The sequence below is a fragment of the Pseudorasbora parva genome, chromosome 8 (assembly GCF_024679245.1).
Source record: "Pseudorasbora parva isolate DD20220531a chromosome 8, ASM2467924v1, whole genome shotgun sequence".
In the NCBI taxonomy this organism is placed as follows: domain Eukaryota; kingdom Metazoa; phylum Chordata; class Actinopteri; order Cypriniformes; family Gobionidae; genus Pseudorasbora; species Pseudorasbora parva.
Genome location: NC_090179.1, coordinates 46,227,941 through 46,252,739, shown reverse-complemented (window position 1 = coordinate 46,252,739; position 24,799 = coordinate 46,227,941). Strand labels below are relative to the sequence as shown.

Here is a 24,799-nt window from a genome sequence, read left to right as displayed (position 1 = left end):
GAACCGTTATGAGTCAGTAAATCGATTCATGATTCGAACCGTTATGAGTCAGTGAATCAATTCATGATTTGGACTGTTATGAGTCAGTGAATCGATTCATGATTCAAACCAATATGAGTCAGTGAATCGATTCATGATTCAAACCGTTATGAGTCCGTGAATCGATTCATGATTCAAACCGTTATGAGTCAGTGAATCGATTCATGGATGGATGGATGGATGAATCGATTCATGATTCGGATCGCGTGTTAAACTGCTGAAATCACTGACGATTCACTGACTCATAATGGTTCGAATCATGAGTCGATTTACTGACTCATAACGGTTCGAATCATGAGTCGATTCACTGACTCATAACGGTTTGAATCATGAATCGATTCACTGACTCATAACGGTTCGAATCATGAATCGATTCACTGACTCATAACGGTTTGAAGCTTTGTTCTGAAATAGGCCATCACTATATAAGTCGTTATTTAGTGTTTTTGCGCACTAACTCTATTCTGGCCTCTTCATCAATGATTGTAGAGCCGCTGTAGTGAGATGGGCTTTGTAACGACGTCTTTAGTGCCTTTATGGGTCTTGAGAGAGGAAATGACATTGGTGTCAATGAAGGCCTTTCTGAGCCATCGGATTTCAACACTAATATCTTCATCTGTGTGTGAAGATGAGCGGAGGTCTGACGGATGGCCAACCACAGGAGGAATTAATCACACTATTTACATTACTGGGTGAACTAACCCTTTAATGTTTTTATCCGTCTTCGTTTAGGGGTCACACTTGGCTCCTTCTTGGTCAAAAGTGTCACAAATACCAACTCTTTTTTTTTTTTTTTCAAGGAAAATCCAAGTAATATATTTTTGTTCAATAATATATTTTTATTATTTAGAATTTTGAAGGGATTTTATGATACTATACAATATTTATAACATTTTTATGAGCTATATTTCTTCCCATTGCAATTAAAATGTATATAATAAAAAAAAGTTTTTCCAATAAACGCGATATTGCACATTAATGTGTGTAATGTTGTGTAACCACCTGTTTTTTTTTAAATATTATTTTGAATTTTGAAGGGATTTTATGATACTTTGCGACATTTTAAACATTTTAATGATTTTTTTCAGTTTAAATAAATAAATAAATAAATAAATAAATAAATAAATAAATAAATAAATAAATAAATAAATGTTTCTTCAACTAGGAGCACTTTTATCCATGTGAAGTTGAATTAAAAAAACTTGTTCTAAAGTCACGTAACGTCTCATAAGCTTCAATAATTTATCGAGTTTTAAAGTCTGTAAGAGGAAACTTAGATTACAAGAGAAATAATTATTATTTTACATTTTTTGAACAAATGTAATTTCCACCACACAGGTGTTATTTAGAAACAGAATAACTGACACCACTCAAGAATTGTCTACGATCATTAGTGTAACTAGTTTTACCAGTATGTCCACAATGTGCAATAATGATATGAGTTATGAGTGAAATGAACTGCCCTAAGGACCGAATGCTGAACTCTACACCTGTCACACGCTGAACGCTAATATTGGCTTGAGGAAGAGCCTATTAGAAAATAAATAACTTACATTTTTATATTTAGCAGAGCATGATCTCATAAATCGTGGATACATTTTTAATATGTGATGAGAACTATTTCTAAACTTTTATTTCTTTATTTCCAAAGTATAAAAAAAGTGTGTTGTGATGGAAATGGCAGGGTGTGAATTAACGTGAATCTAGAGAAACAGTAGAAACATATAATATATTATAATGTAAAAATTATTACTCAAATATACTCTCACAATCCATATCAATTGTACTTTGTACCGCACTGCCCTCTGAGGTGGAAATGACATTGCTGTAGTTTTGTGTGATGATAGCTTCACTGATTAGCTTCAAATTAATACTTCTATGCAAACTACTCTTATCTAACGTAAAATATCTGTCTTTTTAAAAACACTCTTGAAGGTACAGCACGTTTGGAAAGGACATAGAGTAAATATATGAACTGTTGAAGCTAAATTTAGCTTGATTTTGCTTCATTTGTTGTTGATGAAAATTTGAATAAGCTCCATGTCCAACATGTGCGCTGATGTCACTTGATATTTCCACCTAAACAATCTTTCACACAAACGATATAAATGGGCATTATGTGGTGGAAATTACACTAATACTGTATTATCATTGTTGGAGTTAAAAGGTCTGGGTGTTCGAAAAGGAGAAATCATCAGTTTTGACGCCTATTATGAGGTTAACAAGCAGGAAAAAATCATAACAATCTTTGATAGTTTGACAAAGAAAGTATTAGGCAGTAGCGATATGTATTTTTGAAAATATGACCCAAGAACATAAGTGCCCATCTAAGAATCACCCATATTATACCCAATTATTATATTTCAATTAAATTCAATATTTCACGTTCACTGTTGTGTAACCTCATGTATTTGTTGATTATTTATTAGAAATTTGAAGTGATTTTATGCAATATTTAAACAATTTTTAAGAGCTATTTTTATGTGATATATTTATTCATTAATATTTTAATAAATGCAATAATTCACATTAAAAAAAGAACACAAGTATTGAGTTTTTCGTCTTTAAATGTTAATTACTTAAAATGAAAATAACAGCGTTATTATCTAAAGCTATTCAAACTTTTCTGTTCATTCATTAAAAAAAATTGCTTTGAAACAACAGGCTGTCCGCAGGGGTTTTAAAAAGTGATAAATCAAAATGGTCAAATTTAAGGCCATTAAAAGTGTTAAATGTGGTCTCAGAGGTATTATTTTTTCAGACTATCAGGTGTCCTATTCTGATTGAAATTCTATCTGCGTTCGCTTTAGCATATCTGGACACATAATCAAAGATCGTTCGTCTCCGTCTCGGCGTGTGTTTGATGCTGACGTCATATTCAGCGGCCGTTCGGCATCATCTCCGAGCACTGCGCACTCAACAGAAGTGACTGGCGTATGTTTTATTTTAGACTTGCTTCAAGGCATATCTTCAACGACTATCCTCATAAGAGCAATCTTAAATGATTTATATAAAGTCTACAATGAACAAAAAGAGTTGTGAGAGAATGAGGCGCGATCCATAGACGGTAAGATCCGCGTGTCTGTCTGCTCTTAAAGGGACAGCAGCCAATAAAGCTTCCTGTCAGTAAAGTTAAAGAACAAAGGGAACAGAGAAAATGACTCGCTGCGCTTGACTAAATAACTTTTGTAGCTTTAATAAGGATTAACTCTTTAATTTATAGTTTATGCAGTGCAGACTGTATATAACTTTGATAACTTTATTACATTTCTGTATATTTCCTAACTGTTCAGACAGGAAGGGCAGGAGTAAACAGGACATTTATTATGGGTTTACTAGCATTGTTTTAAGTTTACTGAAATTAAAAACTGTTATATTTTTGAAGCCTAATAATAAATGTAAAAATAAATCAGTAGCTGTATTAATATCAGTAATACTGGCCTTCATTCATAAAAAGATGCCATTTAAACAAGTTTTTAAAATATACTGTCTTTATGTTGTTTCTACATTAATTTGATTAACAGTGAAATTATTATATTAAAAAATATATTAAAAACGTACAAAACAATTTTTTTTATTGCGATTAATCACAGAAGTAATGTGTGATTAATCTAGTTAAAGTTTTGAATCGATTGACAGCACTAGTTTTTAGTATTTTGTTAAATTCAACAACTTATCACAGTTATAGAAATGTAATATTTGGCTCAGGTTTTGTTGTTGGAAAAAAAAACACTAAATAATTTAATTGCTGAATTACCAATTATTAATGTAAATCAGATGTGTGTGCAGTAATGCTTCTCCTTCACCAACCTTTGTGAATGTTGAGATGTATTTTACTGTGTCTGAATGATGACCTATGACAGATTTCCTCCTGCTGTCGATTCTAAATCTGTTCTTTTTTGTGTGTTATACGTGTCAAAATCTGTGTGAATAATAGAAAGGTCGCTGATTAACACTTGCAATTCAGTGTCGTGATGGTTTTAAAAAATATTCTGAAGGTAGTAAAAAAGGGATTAAAAAGTAGTAAATTTAACTTAAGGATTGCTGTATATACCCTGAACAACTGTCATTGTAAAAGTGTGATATAAATAAAGTTGATTGGTTGATTGAAATGCAATATTTCACGTTCAATGTTGTGTAACCTTGTGTATTTTTTGATTATGTTGAATTTTGAAAGGATTTTATGCAATGTTTAAAAACATTTTAAGAGTTATTTTTATGTGATATATATATTTATTATTATTTTAATAAATGCAATAATTCACATTAAAATGGTTTAATCTCTTAAATGTATTTAGTGTGTGTTTTGGTCAGAATTTAGACTTTTTAAAAAATCTAATTTCAGCTTTTTATCTCATAATAAGGACTTTGAGTCCCAAATTTAAATTTCTCTCAGACCTAATTTCAACTGTTCATCTCACAATGACCTGGCATGTTATGAATAATATATATATATATTTCACTTTTTATCTAATAATGAGGACTTCTAAAGTCATATTTTTGACTTTTATCTTATAATTATGACTTAGCATGTCATGTTATCATGTCATATATCTCACTGTTATGACGTAAAATCATATTTTCTACTTTTGATCTACTAATGAGGACTTTTTAAAATTATATTTTCACTTTTTATCTTATAATTATGAATTGGCATGTCATCTTTTTGTCTCAGTATTGTGTCCTTTAATGTGTGTGGTGTTGTTTTTGTGCTCAGTGTGTACGCAGCTGCTGGTGTCCAGACCGGATGAGGAGAACATCAGCTGTTACCTGCAGCTCATTGAGAAGTGTCTCACACACGAGGTGAGGCGCGCTCACAGTGTTTCACATGCTTTCGGTACAGTTTAAGAAGAGTTGTTTAACGCGGCTGTGAAATGTGTGTCAGGCGTTCACAGAGACGCAGAAGAAGCGACTGTTATCGTGGAAACAGCAGGTGCTGAAGCTGCTCCGCCTCCTCCCGCGGAAGACCATGATGGACAACGCAGTGTACCGGAGAGGGTGTGTGTGTGTGTGTGTGTGTTCTGGAGTCGATTTTTTTGGAGTCTATTCCCGACTCCCACTGTACACTGCAAAGATTTCTCTTCTTATTTAGTATTTTTTTATTTTTTCCAGTGCAAATAACAAAAAATTCTGAAATCAAGATTCATTTACTAGATAAGTAAAATTACATAAGATGATGTTTCTTGATTCTAGATTAATCGTTACAAATATGTAATGTAGTATGAGACCCAGTATATAATGATCATACTCTCAAGTATTCTAATACAGGCTTCCAAATTTTCAAGAAAATATCATGCTTGTCATGATTAATATATCGTAACTTCTCAATATGAATAATGCTCACTAGCTCACTCAGTAGCACATCGAATGTTGGAACAGAATCCAGTTTCCACCTTTGAAGAATCAGTCTTTTTGCAAGAACCATAAATAAAGAAATACACTGTTTTTCAAATTTACTAAAAGATGGTACAGAAGTCGCCCCAAAAATAGCAATCATCGGATCAGGAACAATCTCTTTTTTTATATACTTTAGAAAGTAGGTCAAAAATGTCAGTCCAGTACTTGTGGAGGCTGCAGCATGTCCATAATGAGTGAAGAAGTGTACCTTCTGCAGCTTTGCATTTATTACATACCGGTGATACTTCAGGGAAAATCTTATGTAGTTTAGTTTTACACATGTATATTCTATGTAAAGATTTGAACTGGATTAAGTTGTGCCTGGTGTTAATCGAACAGTTGTGTATGTTTTGTAGACATTCCTCCCATTGTACATCCTCAATAGTGAAACCAAAATCCTCCTCCCAAGCTTTCCTGATTATAGTTGTGTCACTGTCTACCAAATCATGTAGTATATTATAGAAAGTTGACACCGCTTTAGAGTTTCCGGCTTTAAATCTGTTGATTTCCTCTAGTTTTTCATGCTTTTTTAGTTGTTCAAAGTCAGGGAAGCACTTTCTGACATAATATCTGATTTGCAGATATCTGTAGAAGTAAATACTTCTTGTTTTGAGAATGTTTAGATGTTTGGACTAGTCTAGAAACAAGACAAAAATACTGAGTAAGAAGAGCATTTTTTGCAGTGAATCTATATTTATTGTATTAATACACCATCAATTAAACTAAAGCTAGCATGGAGGAAGCCTCTGTGTAATTACAAACTAAAGTCGCTGTGACTGTTTTCTATTTCTAAAGTAAGAACGCAAATAAATGTGTGACACAGTTTCTGTGACAGTTCTCTGACATGCTGTATTACCATTTCGTTCACTCCTTGCTTCTAGTGCACTAAACTGCTATGCACTTTAGATCAGTAAAGAAGTGAGCGATTTCAGACACCGCAGCAGAGTCGACTCCTGTACTGGAGGCGGACCCGACTGCACTGCAAAAAAGGCTTTTCCTACTCAGTATTTTTGTCTTGTTTCTAGTCGAAATATCTAAGAATTCTTACATTAAGAAACATTTACTAGACAAGCTAAAGTAACTGTCTTGTTTTGGGAAGAAATAACTCAAAATGAAGAGAGTTTTTACTTAAAATAAGATAAATAATCTGCCCTATGGGGTGAGAAAAATAATCTTGTTTTCTGTTTGAATTAAGATTTGCCTATTATTTTAGGCAAAAACTTGCTTAAAGGACAACTCCGGTGAGAAATGACCCTAGGGGTAATTAACAGATGGTTACCGAGTAGATCGTTCTCTGGGATGCGTTTTCATGGAAATCGAATGTAAAGAGTTTTATCTCTAAAAACAGATTAGCTTATAACGCTTGTCTATCAGGCACAGGGTAGTGAAATTAAATCGCTAGTTAATACCACTAACAAGGCTCAAAATAGCAGGGATGTGATTTTTCCGGATTAATCCGGAATTCCGGATTTTCCGACCTGAAAATGTGACCTACGTAAATCATGCAGATCTGTAAAAAAAGCCCCCCGCTTTTTTCACGTCAGTTTGGGTGACAAAGTCATCTGAAGCCATTCCACAGCTTAACCCTTAAATGCATGACTGTTTCGCCAAACATTCTTACATATTGGGGACCCGGTTCTATATTTAACATGGATAACGTTAGACCTCTACCTGTCGCGATAATATATAACTCCTGATGTTAGAGTAACAGCTACAGAAGAATAAAATAAAACCTATTTCGTCACCTTTTGGAGCTTGGAAGGATTCAGTTTGAGCAGATGTTTAATACCATCATCATCTGTCCTCGTCAGAGCTCGTTTACCAGTATATTCAGCATCTGCCTCATATTCGCGATCTCACGCATATTCTCCAAACTCATTTTCAACATCTTCAAAATCAATATTTTGATCACTGACAGCTTCTTGACCACATCTATCATCAAGAGACAGTGACACTAATATATGATTGTGTTTAGTACTTGCTCTCTGCAGTAAATCACTGAGACATTTTAAGTTTTGCAGATTATAATTATTATTGTTTCGTTTTCTGTCAGAGGTAACTATGAGTGAAACGTCACTTCATCATTGTGTATCAGACATCGCCACCTTGTGGAATAAAGGTGAATTGCGCCGTATTTCATCATTATAGATTAATTTATCATGCCAGGCGCAAATTCCAAAAGAAACGTGTAGAGGCTCTAAAAAAGCTTTCTACAAAGGCTAAAGAGTCTTACAAAAATTGAGGCCTTCTTTTGACATGAAAATGCGCATGTTGCACATTTAGCTATTAAAATTGGGTAAAAATGCATCCACCAAATAATTAGTTTTTTTTCATACTGTACAAAAAAGTTATTACAATAAAATGTATTTTTTTGTTCAAATAAGTTGTTATGGGTCCTGCTTTACTGTCCGTATTGATCCGCCACCAGTTTGTTCGGCGCGGCGCGGCGGGGGTGGGGTTGGTCTATATTATAAAATATGGTATATTTTCCTGCTTTTTTGTCCTTAGCCAATCACATGCCTGAAATAGCCTCACACTAACACGGCAGCATAATGAGGGTCCTTACATGCAAACCGAAGCATTGAGAACTTTGTAAGAGTACAAACAGTTTAATAAGAAGAACCTTTATAAACATAGTACATTACGTGTTCACGGACAGGCGCCATCTTGAAAAACAGTCTCGACTCATCGAGCGACGAGAGCTCTGCTAAGTGATGAACTGTGACTTGGAATCTCATATGGTCCGTTGTTTCCGCAAGAAAACACTGAACACAACAGAGAAAATAAATAAATAAAATAAAAATGTCCATGTTATTACATTTCACAAACTTAATTCCTATCGGCCAGCTCACTTAGCACAGCGCTCGTAGATCGATTCATCGAGACTGTTTTTCGAGATGGCGCCTGTCCGTGAACGCGTAAGGCACTACGTCTATAAACTATCTTCTTATTAAACTGTTTGTACTCTTACAAAGTTCTCAATGCTTCGGTTTGCATGTAGGGACCCTCATTATGCTGCCGTGTTAGTGTGAGGCTATCTTGAGTCTTGTTAGTGGTATTAACTAGCGGTTTCATTTCACTACTCTGTGCCCCATAGACGAGCGTTATAAGCTAATCTGTTTTTAGAGATAAAACTCTTTACATTCGATTTTAATGAAAACGCATCTCAGAGAACGATCTACTCGCTAACCATCTGTTAATTACCCCTAGGGTCATTTCTCACCAGAGTTGTCCTTTAATTTTGAGTTATTTTTTTGCAAAACAAGACAATTACGTTTGCTTGTCTAGTAAATACTTCTTGTTTTGAGAATTTTGAGATGTTTGGACTAGAAACAAGACAAAAATACTGAGTAAGAAGAGCATTTTTTACAGTGTTAAGGAATCGCCTCTTTTGGAGTCGACGCCCCGTCACTTCCCTCACCAATGACTTCCGTGTGTTTGTGCAGGTGGCCGGCGTACGGATCCAACTCTCTGCCCACAGCTGGATCTGTGAGCGCAGGTTTGGGCAGGCGGGGACAGAGGCCCTTCCCGATGCCCCCCCGAGGAGCGCCGCCCCCCGGCCGCATGGGGCTGATGACTGCCGGCGGTCTGACCGGAGCATCGCCCAGACACTCGCTCACCAACCCCACCGCCGTCACCGCACAGGGCCGGCAGGTCAGACACACAATTCTCAATATAATGTTGAACCGTTCGGTACGACAATCACGGGTCAATACGCGCTTGTAATTAGCATTTTTTTCAGTTTTGCATGTAATTTATTATTTTTATTTCCCTCCGTTTGAAAAGCTTCTCTCATCTGCACTAAAGTTAGGGGGTGCACTGCAAAAAATGCTCTTCTTATTTAGTATGTTTTTCTTGTTTCCAGTCCAAATATCTAAATATTCTTAAATCAAGAAAAATTTACTAGACAAGTAAAACGACATAAGATATTTTTTCTTGTTTTCTGGGGAAAACTATAATTTTATAATTTTGCCTGTTTTAAGCAAAAAATCACTTCAGTTTGTTTATTTTATTTTCAACAAAACAAGAAAAAATATCTTAGGTTGTTTTACTTATTTAGTAAACGCATCTTGATTTAATAATTGTTAGATATTAAGACTAGAAACATGACAAAATTACTAAGTAATAAGAGCATTTTTTGCAGTGTGTTTAGTCACGCTTACAATAATGTTCCGTTAGTATAACTCTCTGACACCAGCATAGTTATTCACAATCACCAAAGTTTATTATTTGCATGCGTTTTAAAACCTTGCCGGTTAAACGTTTCATTGGCGTGCTTATATGCACTGTTTTACATGTGCTGAGTGACAGGGGCGGAGCGGGGGGGTGGCTGATGGGGCCCCGAATGTTTTGTCAAAAGCCCCGAATCTTTTAGTAGAAAAAAAATAAAATAAATAATTTTGTTTCATTTCCTCTCAGTCTTTCAGACTGGAGCGGCAAAAAATGAAACAAGCTCCTTTACCGTGTGTGTGCTGTGTGTGTGGCAGTCGGCAATGCGTCGCACACATAGACTGTCGCACATCCCCAGCTTGTTTGCCAATGCCAACTGCCAATAAAAACTAACGAAGAAGAATATACATCGCCGTTGTCATCAGGGATTGGCGGGCTTTTGTATTTCACCGGCGCTGTAGTTAACTATAGTTAACATGGACACTACACATTTTTTAAAAGGAACACTAAACCTCACCGGCCAGAGAGAGATTCTGCGTCAGAAGAAAGTGTTGCAGGTTTGTGAATCCGCTGTTGTAACTCTTGAGTTGCATGACTGTACTGCTGGCTAGCTAGAGTTAACGTTAGGTTTTACTTATTAAGGCGAGACACGACAGGTGAAAACAAAGTCAATTTTGAGATTTTGGGCCAGTTTACTCCCTTTACATGTAAGCTTTCATGTCACAATAAAAAAAAGGCAACATTACACATTTAAGGTGGTTATTTCATTATATTTTGTCACCGTGCGCCTTTAGAGTTCTACCTGAAATCATCCAAAGTTATTCTAACGCGAGCTCCCGCGCCGTCTCCATTCACAGAAACATGTCATGCCTTATAAAGCTCTCAGTCTCACACACAGCACTGTCTAATCCCAATATGGGCATTTCCTTTGTAGAACTAACCAACTTATTTTCCCAGATAGTATATAGATTTTTAGGCATTTTATTATCTCAAACAGCCTGAAAAATAGTGCATTTAGCTGATGTAAATGGGAAAAAATCTCCCCGGGGGAGTATACCCCCGGACCCCCCTAGGTTTGGGCTAAGCCCCGAATGTTTACATCGTCTGGCTCCGCCCCTGCTGAGCGCGCATTAAAAGCCTGTCAAACACACGCGATTACTGGACTGAGTCGTCTTACTGCATTAATACTGCCAAACACACACAGGGTTAACATATATAAAGACAGTTGGTTATGTCTAAAGTGAAAGTTAAATCACGTGTGTCTGTATATGAGATGCGAGCAGGTCGTCAACATTTGTCCACAAAGGGACCGTTCACCTCTAAAACAACAAAAGACGAAGAGAAAATCACTCACTGCTCTTGAATTTGAATTTATATATATATGAGAGAGAGAGAGAGAGAGAGAAAATGTATATTGAAGACTGTAGTGTTTTACATTTATTCATTCAATTTCATACTTTAAAGCTGTACAGCTCTCGGCTGCCACTGTAGATCTTTATATATATTTATTTTATATTATACAGTACACTGGGAATGTGTACAAGGGTTTTTTTAAAGTAAAGTTCTAAGTTTAATTAAGTAAAATAAAGAAAGAGTATTGCAATAAAAAATAAAAAAACATTGTTCCTGACGCCTAAGAAGAGAATAGCAAAAAAACGAACCGAAAACCGTGGTTAAAAACGGAGGTGTGTATTGAACCGTGCACTAACTGCATAGTTGCATCCCAGTGTTGGGCAAGCTACTTGGAAAATGTAGTGAGCTAAGCTACCAGTTACTCTACATTAAATTAAGCTTCACGACACCGAAGCTAACCCCCGGGGAAATGTAGCAAGCTAAGCTACAGCAACTTGACAAAAGTAGTTTACTACATCTAAGCTACTTTTTATTTATTTAATTTTATATTGAACCATCTTCATTCCAATCAATACTATCTCTGTGATCAATAAAAGTCAAGCATATAGATACACATTTTTTTTAGTTATTCAAAACCTGTCCGAAATCAATTCGGCAACAAAAACATGTGATCCAAAATATTCACAAAACCAAGGGCCTATTGCACAAAACTAAGGGATTAAGCCGGGATATCTTGAGGATCTTGTCATTTTTATGCAAAATTTAGTACACAGCTGTCATGTAAACATACCGTGAAGGCAAACTCATACCAAGAACGATAACGATAATGAAAGATAACTGTATATTAGCGGATAAATTGAGCCAGGATCACCAAAATATCCCGGCTTAATCCCTTATCCTAGTATTGTGCAGTAGGCCCCTTGTGTTGAGTGTGTGTGTGTGTTCATCTGTATGTGTATGATATGCATACGCAACTGTGTGTTTGCATTTATGCTCGATTTAGACTTGGGCACTTTTGCAGGACAAACTGTAAGTTAATTTACAACTCCAGTCGAGAAAGTACAGTAGCAAAATAATTAAGACCTGCTCCAAACAGTACCAACATGGCAACAAACAAAATGTGTGTGTGTGATCTATCTCCCACACACATGAAACAAGTTTCATTCATTCATATCAAGAGGTGGCCAGGCTGGACCCCGATACTTTAAGCAAGAGGTGTTTATTCAAGAGACACGATAGATTTTAAAACGTTGCCGTTTCTCTTTTGTCACCGCGCGGACGATGTGCGTGCAACAGCGAATTGAGAAAAACCCGTAAACCAGATAGTGCGAATGTGCACACGCCTATCCCGTCTTTACGCGCTCACTGCCAAAGGAGTACTTTGAAAGGCTCGTGCGCGTCTGAGTGAGGCAGAAAGGAACGTAGAAAGTGAAATATATCCGCGACTTATCAGTTGTGTTTCCAATTTGAGCTTGATCCTCAGAGATGCTTGGGAAAATGTAACGTTAGCTTGTGTGGACGCTACCGCACTACTTGATCAACAGAAGAGCTTCGCTACTGAAAAGCTATTTCATTGAGAAAACAGCGACGCTACTGAAAAATGTAGTTAAGCTAATAGTACTTGTACTTGTAGCGACGCTACTGCCCAACACTGTTGCATCCCTACAACACACGGACTGAAGAAGCCCTGTAACGATAAAACTGTGCTGATGCTCACCGAGCGCTTTGATACGATGCTGTGTTTCAGAACCTGTGGTTTGGGAATCCCGGGGGCAGTAACAGCATGCCGAGCCAGAGCAGAAGTTCAGTGCAGAGGACTCACTCTCTTCCTGTCCACACGTCGCCACAGACCATGCTTCTGTTCCAACAACAAGGTACTCACACAACACCTGACCTCTACTTACAGCCCCTCTGAAGCCCGAAGCACGCTTAAAGGGATAGTTCACCCAATATAAAACTCCACACGGCTTCAGTGGTTTGTGTAAGAAAAATATCTTGCTACTATCCTGCCTTCCGTATCCAACTTACGGAAAAAGCATAACTGCCACGACATATGACATTGTACTTAGCGTAAGCGTTTTTAACTGCGAGAGGTGTTGCACTTTCTGTATAAGGCGGTCCTTAAGACAGAAATAATGATACTTTGTGGTTGTAAAGACTGTTTGTGGAGCAGTTTTATATCTTTACATGACTCTCTCTGGTTCTGAATGTTCGCCGTGATCAGTTGTGAAAGGTTTAATAAACGGAGTCGAGTCGCTGTCATTTAGGAATAAGATGATCTGGGTGTTCGCCATCTTTACTGAATAATCGTGGAGCTCAGGTGTACGTAGACCCTAGCGTATGGGTAAATAAAGGGATTAAGGCAGGATCTAACTAACTCTTTTTCACTGAATTCCATCTTGTTTTTTTGTTCCCAGAATGCCAAGTTCCGGGGACAGATCTGGAGATTAACCCCACGCTGGAGTCTCTGTGCCTCAGCATGACAGAGCACGCCTTAGGAGGTACGGCCAATCACAGCGCACCACCATCACACTCTACCCAATCACAGGCCTCAAGTCTTGGTGTTGTTTTTGGGCTCTACTAGAGCAGGTTTTCCTGCTTGAATGTTGATTATTTTCCCCATATTCTCCATTGCTGCAGCTCCTCTCTTCCCAGTCTGTCCAGGAACAGGGATTTAAAAATATAGCTGCAAGCAGCAATTACCAGGGCCAAGCACAAAGAACACAAGTCATGCCAACACGGCTGTGAGCATCAGACTAACTGCAACAATGAGCATTTAAAGACATTTTAAGATGATTTAGGCCAAAATGGCTGAAAAATCATAAATACAGCTACTAGTAATGATTTAAAGGTTTATCACGTTTTACCAATTGGTCAGAAGTGATAAACCATTAAGTCATTTGTGACCAAATTGATGTGGTGTGATCAGAGTGAGGTGACAATGATACATGCAAAGTTTGGTGTCAATATGGTAAAGCATTATTGAGAGGGTCTCGGAGAGATTTTGGCTTTATGCCATCAATTTAGTTGATGCTGTATTTGAAAACGGTTCCTTTCATCGACACACAATCCAGTAATTTTTGTCAGCATGGTCTGAAGATATGATTTTGGTGAAAAGCAGACAAACGGCCTAGGAGGAGTAGAAAAAATTGTTTTTTTAAGTAAATCAAAATGGAGGATGGTAAGTTTGCCCAAAAAGTTCTTGGCATGACCCAATGAACCAATTAACCCTAACCCTGAAATTGAGTACCTTCAGAGAATGGTGCCAAAGACAAAGTTACTTAACAATATGTCAATGTGTTCAATACATCATTTTACGACAAAATTCGTATTTGGAAATCGTTCGACTTGAAATGATGAACCAAATCTAAAGATGTTTGGCCTAAACCGTTATGAAGTTTTGTGCAAAAGTTGTATTTTTCATATCTCCTTGCCACTAGGTGGCACTGTGCCGACACTTTGCATGTAGCCTCAGGTCATGATTGTCATAATACACACCAAGTTTGGTCAGAATCCGTTAAAGCACTGAGGAGATATAGCCTCACGGTCATTTTGGCATGATGTTCGTCAAATCCGTTTGCACGCTATTTAGTGTACTAAAAGTGTTTGGCGAATCAACTTGAATTTCGTAACTTTTTGTTGACATGGTTTGAAGATGATCTGGTTACATTTTCGTGAAAATCGGACAAACGGTCTAGGAGGAGTTTAAAAAAAACAGGTTTTTAAAATAAATCAAAATGGAAGACAGGAAGTTTATCCAAATATGGCAAAATTGGAATTCATTTGTGCGCTGTTCGAAAACGTTTTGACGAATCAACTTGAATTTCATGACTTTTTGTCGACATAGTTTGAAGATGATCTGGTGAAATTTTCATGAAAATCGGACAAACGGTCTAAAAGGAGTTTGAAAAAAAAACTGGTTTTTAAAGTAAAACAAAATGGCTGACAAGAAGTTTATCCAAATATGGGAAAATTGGAATTTCATTTGTGCGCTATTTGAAAATGGTTCGACGAATCAACTTGAATTTCGTACTTTTTGTCAGCATTGACTTAAGATGATCTGGTTAGAATTTTGTGAAAATTGGACAAACGGTCTGGGAGGAGTTAAAAAAACCAGGTTTTTAAAGTAAATTAAAATGGAAGACAGGAAGTTTATTCAAATATGGCAAAATTGGAATTCATTCATGCGCTATTTTCATGAAAATCAGACAAACGGTCTAAGAGGAGTTTGAAAAAAAAACTGTTTTTAGAGTAAATCAAAATGGCTGACAGGAAGTTTATCCAAATATGGCAAAATTGGAATTTCATTTGTGCGCTATTTGAAAATGGTTCGACGAATCAACTTGAATTTCGTAACTTTTTGTCAGCATTGACTTAAGATGATCTGGTTAGAGTTTTGTGAAAATTGGACAAACGGTCTAGGGGGTTCAAGTTTTTTGGTAGATTCAAAATGGCGGAAATGTTTTGTTTCTAGCTTTAACGGTACAAAAGTTATTAGCAGAGACGTGAGTGTAACTTTGGACAGATGGTGGCGCTAGAGGGATTGAGTTAGAGACTCCAGATTTACTGTGTTGACAGTTCAGTCCTCTATCAGTGTGCCAAATTTCACAACCGTCCCATAAGCACTTCTATGGGCGACCATAGCCTCAAGAGCGTAAGAAGAGGCGCTTGACCCCTAACAATCACAGATAAATCCTTCATAAAAAACTAACTTGACTTTAACTCCGGCCCATTTCTCTCTTCGCAGACGGGATGGACAGAACGTCGACGATATGAGAATCAAGGCCAGAGGAAGAACTGAGCGTTGACGACTTCTTCTTCTTCTTCTTCTTCTCGGTCACAGAGTCGTTCGGCCGGTGCTTCAGTAGCCCAGCACACACACTCAAACAACACGAGTCACTACAGATCACACACAACTAACTGTGCATATGTTCTCTAATATTTTTCTACTTTATTGTACTTAACTAAGTTTATTATAAAGGAAATACAGAAGAACTATTATATTACGGAAGGGAGAGCGGGAAGACGAGCGATCTGATTGGCTGGAGGTGCGTAACCGCGGGGAACGGTGCTTATGGTTTCAAAAGGGCTTCGGGCCTGAGCCGGCCGTTCATCTCGATGTCGTTTACATCCGCCTGCATGAACTCTGACCTCCATGACGGACTTCCTCCTGCGTTTGTGTGTCCCTCATTCCTGTGTGTTACGATGCGTTCTTATCCCTGTCGAGGTACAAGAGGTTTCCTAGCACTTATACGTGAGATGTTTACTACAGCCGTCGCCTCTCGCACGCAGACTTTTTGTAAATACGCCGGTATAGGAAAATCACAATATGACTTTATGATCCAAATGATTTTTATACGCAGTGCTATGAAGTAAAAGACGCGAGCAGAGGGGGATTGGGGGAGCTGTCGTTCGAGCTGTGCTCGTCCGCATAGCCCCGCCCCCCCTCCGTGACTGACAGGGACGTCCGCCAATGACAGACTCCGCCTCGTACTGACTGATGCAAAACCCACCAATCAGATTCCATTTCATCTTGAGTTCCTCCAAGCCACGAGAGGCCGCTTCAGAGATTCGACCAATCGCAATGGTGCTTCTAAACGGCAGATTTCTGTTGATTCATTTGTGGTGTTTTGATCTTTTGAATGGTACCGTCTGTGAAAACCCCATTCAGCCTTATGGAGCATCAGAGCGGTGTGTGTGTGTGCGTGTGTGTGTGTTTCTGCTCTCGGTGTCTGTTTTATACGTCTCTCAGCTGCTCTATATCTAGTAAAACTGTATTGACTGAAAACACGCTTGTTTGTTTCATTTCTGTGATGTTTCGGTCTGTCGCGTCACTGCCGTGTGTGTGTGTGTGTGTGTGTGTACGGCCGGATCTGATGAAACCGCTCGAGAACACGTCCAGGTCACCCCAAAAGCAAGAAAATACTAATTTTTCACAAAGAAAATGAAGCTTGTATCTGCCAGGGTTCATTTTATTATGAAAAATATTTATTATATATTAACATATATTAGATTTTTTTTCATAAACGGTATAAGAAATGTTTTTCATTTTATATATATATATATATATATATATATATATATATATATATATATATATATATATATATATATGTATATTAATATAAATGTAAAAAAAATTATTTTATAATACATATATTGTGAAAACATTTCTTATATATACATTAAACTTATTCTTGCATTTATTTATATATATATATATATATATATATATATATATATATATAAATATGAAAATTATGTGAGATGTTTTTCACAAAGTACATATTTTAATAAAATATTAATATACATTTTATAATGTAAATATACTTTGTGAAAAATATTTCTATCAATATCTGAAAATATTTCTTGCAGTTTTTAATATATATATATAAAACTATTAGAAATATTTTTCAAAAATGTATTAGATAATATTATTAGTAGTTAAATATTAATATATATTTTATATGTACTTTGTGAAAAATATTTCTTGCATGAAATATAAAAATATTTTTTCACAGTGTAATGATATAATATATATTAATATTTGTAATAATAATATATGTAATATATACATTTTTTAAAAATATTTCTAATAGTTATTTATATATATACACACACACACACACACACACACACACACACACACACACACACACACACAAACAAAAACAGCATAATTTTCAGGACTGTTAAGCACTTTCCCCAATTACTGTAATGCCAAAAATTTTATATAATTAAAATAAATCCTCACTGTATTTGATTTATGCAGATTTTCATTATTACAGCGGTGAGAACTACAAACGTTTATCTAGAATTGTTTGGTGTTGAAAGTGCTTGATGGTCTTCTTCATGTGACCCCAGGCGTGGTTTCTTGCGTCGGGTTGGTCAGAGCGTCAGACGGACCCGTTTCCTGTCCAGACAGGAAGTGTGTCTGCTCATCTGTCTGAGTTCCCTCAGGATCTCATCACACTATGCAAGTGCTTGGATGTGTTCAGTATCCCCCTCACTCATGCAGTGTGTGTTCAGATCCAGACGCTCCGCTCCACTCTCTCTCTCTCTGTGTGTGTGTGTGTGTGTGTGTGTGTGGTCCGGACAGCCTGGCGCTGATCTCGCTCTTCACCGCTGATCTCAGTCCTGTGGGTCAGGAACCCTGGAGGAAGTCCATGAGAAGCTTTAACGGAGGGAATCATTCCAAAGATGTGGGACTGTCCTCTGCTTTACCTGTGTGTGTGTGTGTGTGTGTGTGTGTGTGTGTGTGTGTGTGTGTGTGTGTGTGTGTGTCACGCGCTGAGACCTCCGACTGTGAGCCTCGGTACAGGCCGTCTGCTACTTCAGATCAGACACAGATGAAAGGCGCTTGGCATGAGATATTATTATTATTATTATTAATATTATTATTATTATTATTACTGACATCTGGAGTGATGGGACTTGTGTGTGTTGCTCTGTTTGGTTCTTCTAATATCTTTGTCATGCTTCTTTACCTGAATGGACATCAGAATGGTAATAAATTGTTCATGTTTTGCAATGACTGAAGGCTTCTGACTCTGTGTTTTCAGTGTGTGTGTGTGTGTGTGGAGATATTGAGGTCAAGTGAGTGTGTGTGTGTCTGTGTGTTCACTTGATCACCTGATGACCATATGTCACCTTTCACCTCAGGGTGTTTATCTTTAACGGCAGCTGTGTGTGTGTGTCTGTTGGAGTGTGTGTGTGTCTGTGAGTGAGAGTTTTGTGTGAGAGTGTCTGAGTGTGTGTGTGTGAGAGAGAGTGTGTCGAACTGTGTGAGAGTGTCTGTGAGTTGTGAGTGTGTTTGTGTGAGAGAGTGTCCGAGTGTGTGTGTGTTTGAGGGAGTGTGTGTGTCTGTGTGTGAGAGTGGCTGAGTGAGTGAGTGTGTGTGTCTGTGAGAGAGTGTCGTGTGTGTGCGCGCGTGTCCGAGTGAGTGTCTGACTGTGTGTGTATGAGTCGAGTGTCTAAGTGAGTGTGTGCAGAAGTGTTTCTGAGCATATGAGTGTGTGTGAGTTGTCCCTGTCGCTGAGAACTAAATCTCTCCAAACAGCCCTGAGCGCGCGGAAGGACGCGCACTGTTTTTATCTGAGCGCGGGCACGCTCGCAGCGGCAGCGCGCAGAGCTCATCATGTCCTCCAGGTGGATTTTCCTGTAGTCTCCTCACAGACAGACGCGATCCAGTCATTTAATCTTCATCTCCACCATCTTCATCTCTTCTGCTCTGCGCGCCCGTGTGTGTGTATGATGCGTGTGTTGTTCTGGACGGCGGTGTGTGTTCTCTCTGCAGGAGGTGAGTAGTAACATACACATTAGACTGATGAATGTGTGTTTATTTCCTGTGTAACGGATCGTTCAGTCGCAGATCTGAGGTGATGTTCGATATAAACATGTGTTTGAGAGATCGTCCTCAGGTGAGACAGGAATAGCTGCTGTTCTGCGCTAATCCGCGGGATTATTGCCCCTCAGGCGCGCGCACGCGTTGGAGAAAACAATTTAAGGGGGAAAAAAACAATGGCTAAATAGTGTTTATAATTTTTCGAAATTATAAAACTAAATATGACAGAAAGTTGACATGATACATTATAATTATAACTAAATCGAAATAAGGGGAAAGGGTCACCAAAGGGCAACATGCACATTAATATTCATGATATATTAATGAGCCTCATTATGATGTAGCAGGCGCGATAGATTCCTCATAATCCGGTTTACTGATGAGCAAATCATCCATTCATATGTTTTGACCTTGAAAATGTTAATCATTTTGGGTGTCCTGGGTGGTTGTTAAGGTAGCCTGCTTGGTTGCTAGGGTCTTGCTAAGCGGTTACTAAGGCATTATGGGTGGTTGCTAGGGTGTTCTGGTTGTTTGCTAGGCAGCTGTTAAGGTATTCTCTGTGTTTGCTATGGCGTTGCTAGGGTATTCTGGGTGGTTGTTAAGACGTTGCTTGCTAGATTGTTGATAGGTTGTTCTGGGTGGTTGCTATGGGGTTGCTAGGGTCTTACTAAGCGGTTATTTAGGTATTATGGGTGGTTGCTAGGTAGTTCTGAGTGGTTGCTAGGGGATTACTAAATTGTTCTGGGTGGTTGTTAGGCATTTGCTAGGGTTATCTGGTTGGTTGCTAGGGTCTTGCTAAGCGGTTGTTAAGGTATTATGGGTGGTTGCTAGGACATTCTGGGTGGTTGCTAGGCAGTTGCTAAGGTATTCTCAGCGTTGTTAGGCGGTTACTTGGTAGTTCTGGGTGCTGGATAAGGTGTTGCTAGGGTAGCTTGGTTGGTTGCTAGTGTCTTGCTAAGCAGTTGCTAAGATATTATGGGTGGTCTCTTGGTAGTTCTGAGTGGTTGCTAGGGCATTGCTAGGGTGTTCTGTGTTCCCCGCCCCTTCAGTGAATGCCCAGCCTACATTTATGATAGCCACGCCCACCTCTCAACAGTTATTGCGCAGAACCAAGCTCTTTTCTCTTTCGTCGTGATTTAATATCTTTCTGTTCGTCTGCTCTCCTCCACAGTGAGATGTGTCCCTCTGCCAGACGAGCAGGTCAGTGTCTAGCTCATGATGATTCCTCTCTGCTCACCGTGACTCGTGTGTGTGTGTGTGTGTGTGTGTGTGTGTGTGTGTGTGAGAACTAACCCGTGTGTGTGTTTTTATGCTAGCGCGCGGCTGACTGTGACCCTGCCCGTGCGGACTGTGACCTGCAGAAGACGGGTGAGTCTCTGCTCATCTCTCAAACTGACGTTCTTCCAGTAACGCTAATAAAGTCAACAGTGTTCTTTAATAATGTTAGAAAAGTGTTGAAGGAACAGTTATTTCTGAAACGTTTTACTTGGATGTTCGTCTAACGTCTCTTTAAATGTTACTTGTTTCGGAACGTTCATAGAATGTTTAAAACTAACGTTCTGATAATGTTTGATTGAATGATGAAATGTTCAAAAGTAACGTTTTTGTAGCTTTTTATTAGAACTGTGCATTTTGAATGTCCAGAGAGCGCTCAGAAATAACGCTTTTCATAACTTGCGATCTCAAAGACATGTAGCCTTGTATTGAAACACTGAAGTGCCAGTCAAAAAATAAAGTGGGGTATGGGTTAATATGTTAAATAAAATGCTCGTTTGTTTCGTTGTTTCTACAGAGAATGTTATCTAACTGACAGATAAACCTAAACCAAGCGCTCTTATTATTACACTGATGTTTCTAATGTTGAGGTTATTTCAGCTTTATACAATTAATTTAACTGCACTGTTGACTCTTTCCCCGCCAGCATTTAATTAAAAAAAGTTGCCAGTCACCGTCAGGGTTTTTGATCATTTTCACAAACATTTAATAGCCCCTAGAATATTTTGTTTTATGAATATCTGAGCAATTCAATATATCAAAATAAAGAGCTGACCCTCTTCTTTTAAACAAAAAACCTGTTTTATTCTTGCTTCATGCATTCCTTTTTTATCAACACTTGAATATGGGTAAGTTTCATAAAAAAGCAACATTTTGAACAAAATGCATTAAAAACTGCATTTAGATCAGATTGAGAGATGATCAAACACAGATGAGGAGATCGACACCTCTAATGCGTCAGTCCTGGAGCTCGTTCTGGCTCCACATCTCATTGAGTAACATCAGATAGTTTTGATTTATATGATGTTTAATGTTGATGATGTTATTTTGCATATGCATTTGATTGCATGCGATCGCTCGTTTTACTGCGTCTTCCTTGCGTGTTTTGATCAGGAGATTCTGGACTCATTCAGGCGATGCGTAATAGCGCCCCCTAGCGCCTGACAGTGAAAACAGAAACTTTTTTGGCCAAGAAGCCAAAATAACGGATTTTCTCACAAATAACAGAAAATTCTGTGTTTGGCAAGGAAAGAGTTAAATTTTTGTTGCCAAAAATGACAATTTAAAATCATAGCTCACACTTACATTCACTAGAATATTTAAACGTTAGCGATACTGATTCAAAACGCGAGTGTCAAAGCGAGTTTGAAGAGTGTCTGTCAGATGCCAGCTCGCGCTGTTGCTCCATCGGCAGGCACCTTTTCCAAAGAACTTTGGCACTTTAGGTGAAAAATAAATGTAGCAAAGTTGAATATTTAATTTTGTTCAAGTCAAGTAAGAGTAAGAGTAAGAGTACCTGAGTTTAATTATACTGATTACAGATTGACCATGTTTGACTGAACTGTTGCTCACATTACATGTTGTCAGCATGAGTCCGACGCATCTTTCTGATTTTGTTCACAGACGATGCTCTGAACGCTCAAGAGAGACACGAGGGTCTGCTGAGAGAATTACAGGAGCTGGCAGAACGTGGTCAGTAACACCTGTCAAAAAAATCAGCTAATGCCAGTCAGAATAAATAAACAGGAAAATAATAGTAGACATTTAAAAAAGAGTTGTCATTCTTCAGATCAATTCAGTTCTTTTGAATTTTTTGGTTTAGTTGTCATTATCCTTGGCGTGAACTGGCCTTTAATCTGGTTTAGTTATCATTATCCTTGTTGTGAACAGGCCTTTAATTCAGTTTAGATTTCATCCTTGGTGTGAATGGGCCTTTAATCTGGTTTAGATATAATCCTCGGCCTGAACGGGTCTTTAATCTGGTTTAGTTCTCAAATTAGGTGTGAACAGGCCTTTAATCCAGTTTAGATATCGTCCTTGGCCTGAACGGGCATTTAATCCAGTTTAGATATCAGGGTTCCTACTGGTTTTGGAAAAGTATGGAAAAGTATGGAATTTGATTTGATTAATTTCCAGGTCTGGAAAAGTATGGAAAAAATAAATCAGAGTATGGAAAAATACTTATGTTTCCAGACTATTGTCCCTATTTCATTTTATAAATATAAAATGAAGAATTTCTAAATGTATATAATATATACAATTTTTTTTTTCATTCCATTTGGATCAATCTACCACATAGACAGTAAAAAAAAGATTAGGTCTAAAAGTTTTATGTAACATATAAATATAGTCAGATTACGCTTTCAATAGGTTAGCTACAGTGCCTTGTGAAAGTATTCGGCCCCCTTGAACTTTGCGACCTTTTGCCACATTTCAGGCTTCAAACATAATGATATGAAACTAATGTTTTGTGAAGAATCAACAACACAAGTGGGACACAATCATGAAGTGGAACGAAATTTATTGGATATTTCAAACTTTTTTAACAAATCAAAAACTGAAAAATTGGGCGTTTCATTCCACTTCTTGATTGTGTCCCACTTGTTGTTGATTCTTCACAAAAAAATACAGTTTCATATCATTATGTTTGAAGCCTGAAATGTGGCAAAAGGTTGCAAAGTTCAAGGGGGCTGAATACTTTCGCAAGGCACTGTATGTAGGTTTATATAGGTTATTTTATGTAAGTCCTGCCTCATGGACATACTTCCTGTCTAGCTACTTTCCTATCCTAATAAAAAGCAAAAACGCCAATACTAAACCTTTAGAATGTAACATACCTGTTAGCAGTTGAATTTTAAAACAATTTATCAGAACAAATTAAATATGGTTGGAAAAATCTGTAGGGAAGTCTGGAAATTTCAGTCTGGAAAAGTATGGAATTTTGAAATGAAAATTGCGTAGGAACCCTGTATCATCCTAGGCCTGAACAGGCCTTTAATCCAGTTTAGATATCATCCTTGGTGTGAACAAGCCTTTAATCCGGTTTAGGTATCGTCCTTGGTGTGAACAGGCCTTTAATCCATTTTAGATATCGTCCTTGGTGTGAACAGGCCTTTAATCCATTTTAGATATCGTCCTTTGTGTGAACAGGCCTTTAATCCAGTTTAGATATCATCCTTGGTGTGAACAAGCCTTTAATCCGGTTTAGATATCGTCCTTGGTGTGAACAGGCCTTTAATCCATTTTAGATATCGTCCTTTGTGTGAACAGGCCTTTAATCTGGTTTGGATATCATCCTTGGTCTGAACAGGCCTTTAATCCAGTTTAGATATCATCGTTTGTGTGAACAAGCCTTTAATCCGATTCATATATCGTCATTGGTGTGAATGGGCCTTTAATCTGGTTTAGATATCATCCTTGGCCTTAACGGGCCTTTTATCCGGTTTAGTTCTCATATTTGTTGTGAACAGGCCTTTAATCCAGTTTAGATATCATCCTTTGTGTGAACAAGCCTTTAATACAGTTCAGATATCCTCCTTGGTGTGAACAAGCCTTTAATACAGTTCAGATATCCTCCTTGGTGTGAACAAGCCTTTAATCCAGTTTAGATATCATCCTTTGTGTGAACAAGCCTTTAATACAGTTCAGATATCCTCCTTGGTGTGAATGGGCCTTTAATCTGGTTTAGATATAATCCTTGGCTTGAACGGGCCTTTAATCTGGTTTAGTTCTCAAATTTGGTGTGAACAGGCCTTTAATCCAGTTTAGATATCGTCTTTGATGTGAACAGGCCTTTAATCTGGTTTCGATATCATCCTTGGCCTGAATGGGTCTTTAATCCAGTTTATATAAAAAGCAAAAATTGTTATAGTAAAACACACTCCTGATACACGTGTCTATTTTTCTGCAGAGAAAGAAAGAGAGCGCAGATACTCTCACGAGACGGACGAGTATGAGCTCAATGACACCTGGGATGAGGATGACGAGGATGAAGATGAGGAGGGAGCAACGAAGAATGAGCGAGACCTGGATGATCTCCTTCAGGAGGAGATCAGAGAGACGGAGATCCAGCGGAAACAAGACGAGGAGCTGGAGGAGCTGCTGAAGGAGCTGAAGAGAAAACAGCTGGAGAAGAAACGCACAAAGAGCGAGGCGGAGGAGGAGGTGAAGAGGAAAAACGAGCTGGAGCTGATTGTGGAGAAAGAGAAGGTGGAGAAGGAG

At 37.9% G+C, this 24,799-nt stretch overlaps 2 protein-coding genes across 4 annotated transcripts in view; both read left to right on the top strand.

The window, feature by feature from the left end:
• LOC137084900 (protein Smaug homolog 2) overlaps window positions 1–16,977 on the top strand; it is a 36,985-nt gene extending 20,008 nt beyond the window's left edge. For all 3 annotated transcript variants that reach the window (XM_067451451.1, XM_067451453.1, XM_067451452.1), the window contains exons 8-13: window positions 4,757–4,842; window positions 4,925–5,037; window positions 8,883–9,090; window positions 12,707–12,833; window positions 13,377–13,460; window positions 15,707–16,977. In XM_067451451.1, the coding sequence (XP_067307552.1) occupies window positions 4,757–4,842; window positions 4,925–5,037; window positions 8,883–9,090; window positions 12,707–12,833; window positions 13,377–13,460; window positions 15,707–15,735 (647 nt within the window). In that variant the 3' untranslated portion in view covers window positions 15,736–16,977. The remainder of the gene's footprint in view (window positions 1–4,756; window positions 4,843–4,924; window positions 5,038–8,882; window positions 9,091–12,706; window positions 12,834–13,376; window positions 13,461–15,706) is intronic.
• Window positions 16,978–18,790: 1,813 nt separating this feature from the next.
• LOC137084902 (uncharacterized) overlaps window positions 18,791–24,799 on the top strand; it is an 8,275-nt gene continuing 2,266 nt past the window's right edge. Inside the window, exons 1-5 of the mRNA XM_067451456.1 lie at window positions 18,791–19,258; window positions 20,475–20,503; window positions 20,620–20,671; window positions 22,202–22,270; window positions 24,489–24,799. The exon at window positions 24,489–24,799 is cut by the window's right edge and continues 249 nt beyond it. Coding sequence (XP_067307557.1) covers window positions 18,967–19,258; window positions 20,475–20,503; window positions 20,620–20,671; window positions 22,202–22,270; window positions 24,489–24,799 — 753 coding nt within the window. The 5' untranslated portion in view covers window positions 18,791–18,966. The remainder of the gene's footprint in view (window positions 19,259–20,474; window positions 20,504–20,619; window positions 20,672–22,201; window positions 22,271–24,488) is intronic.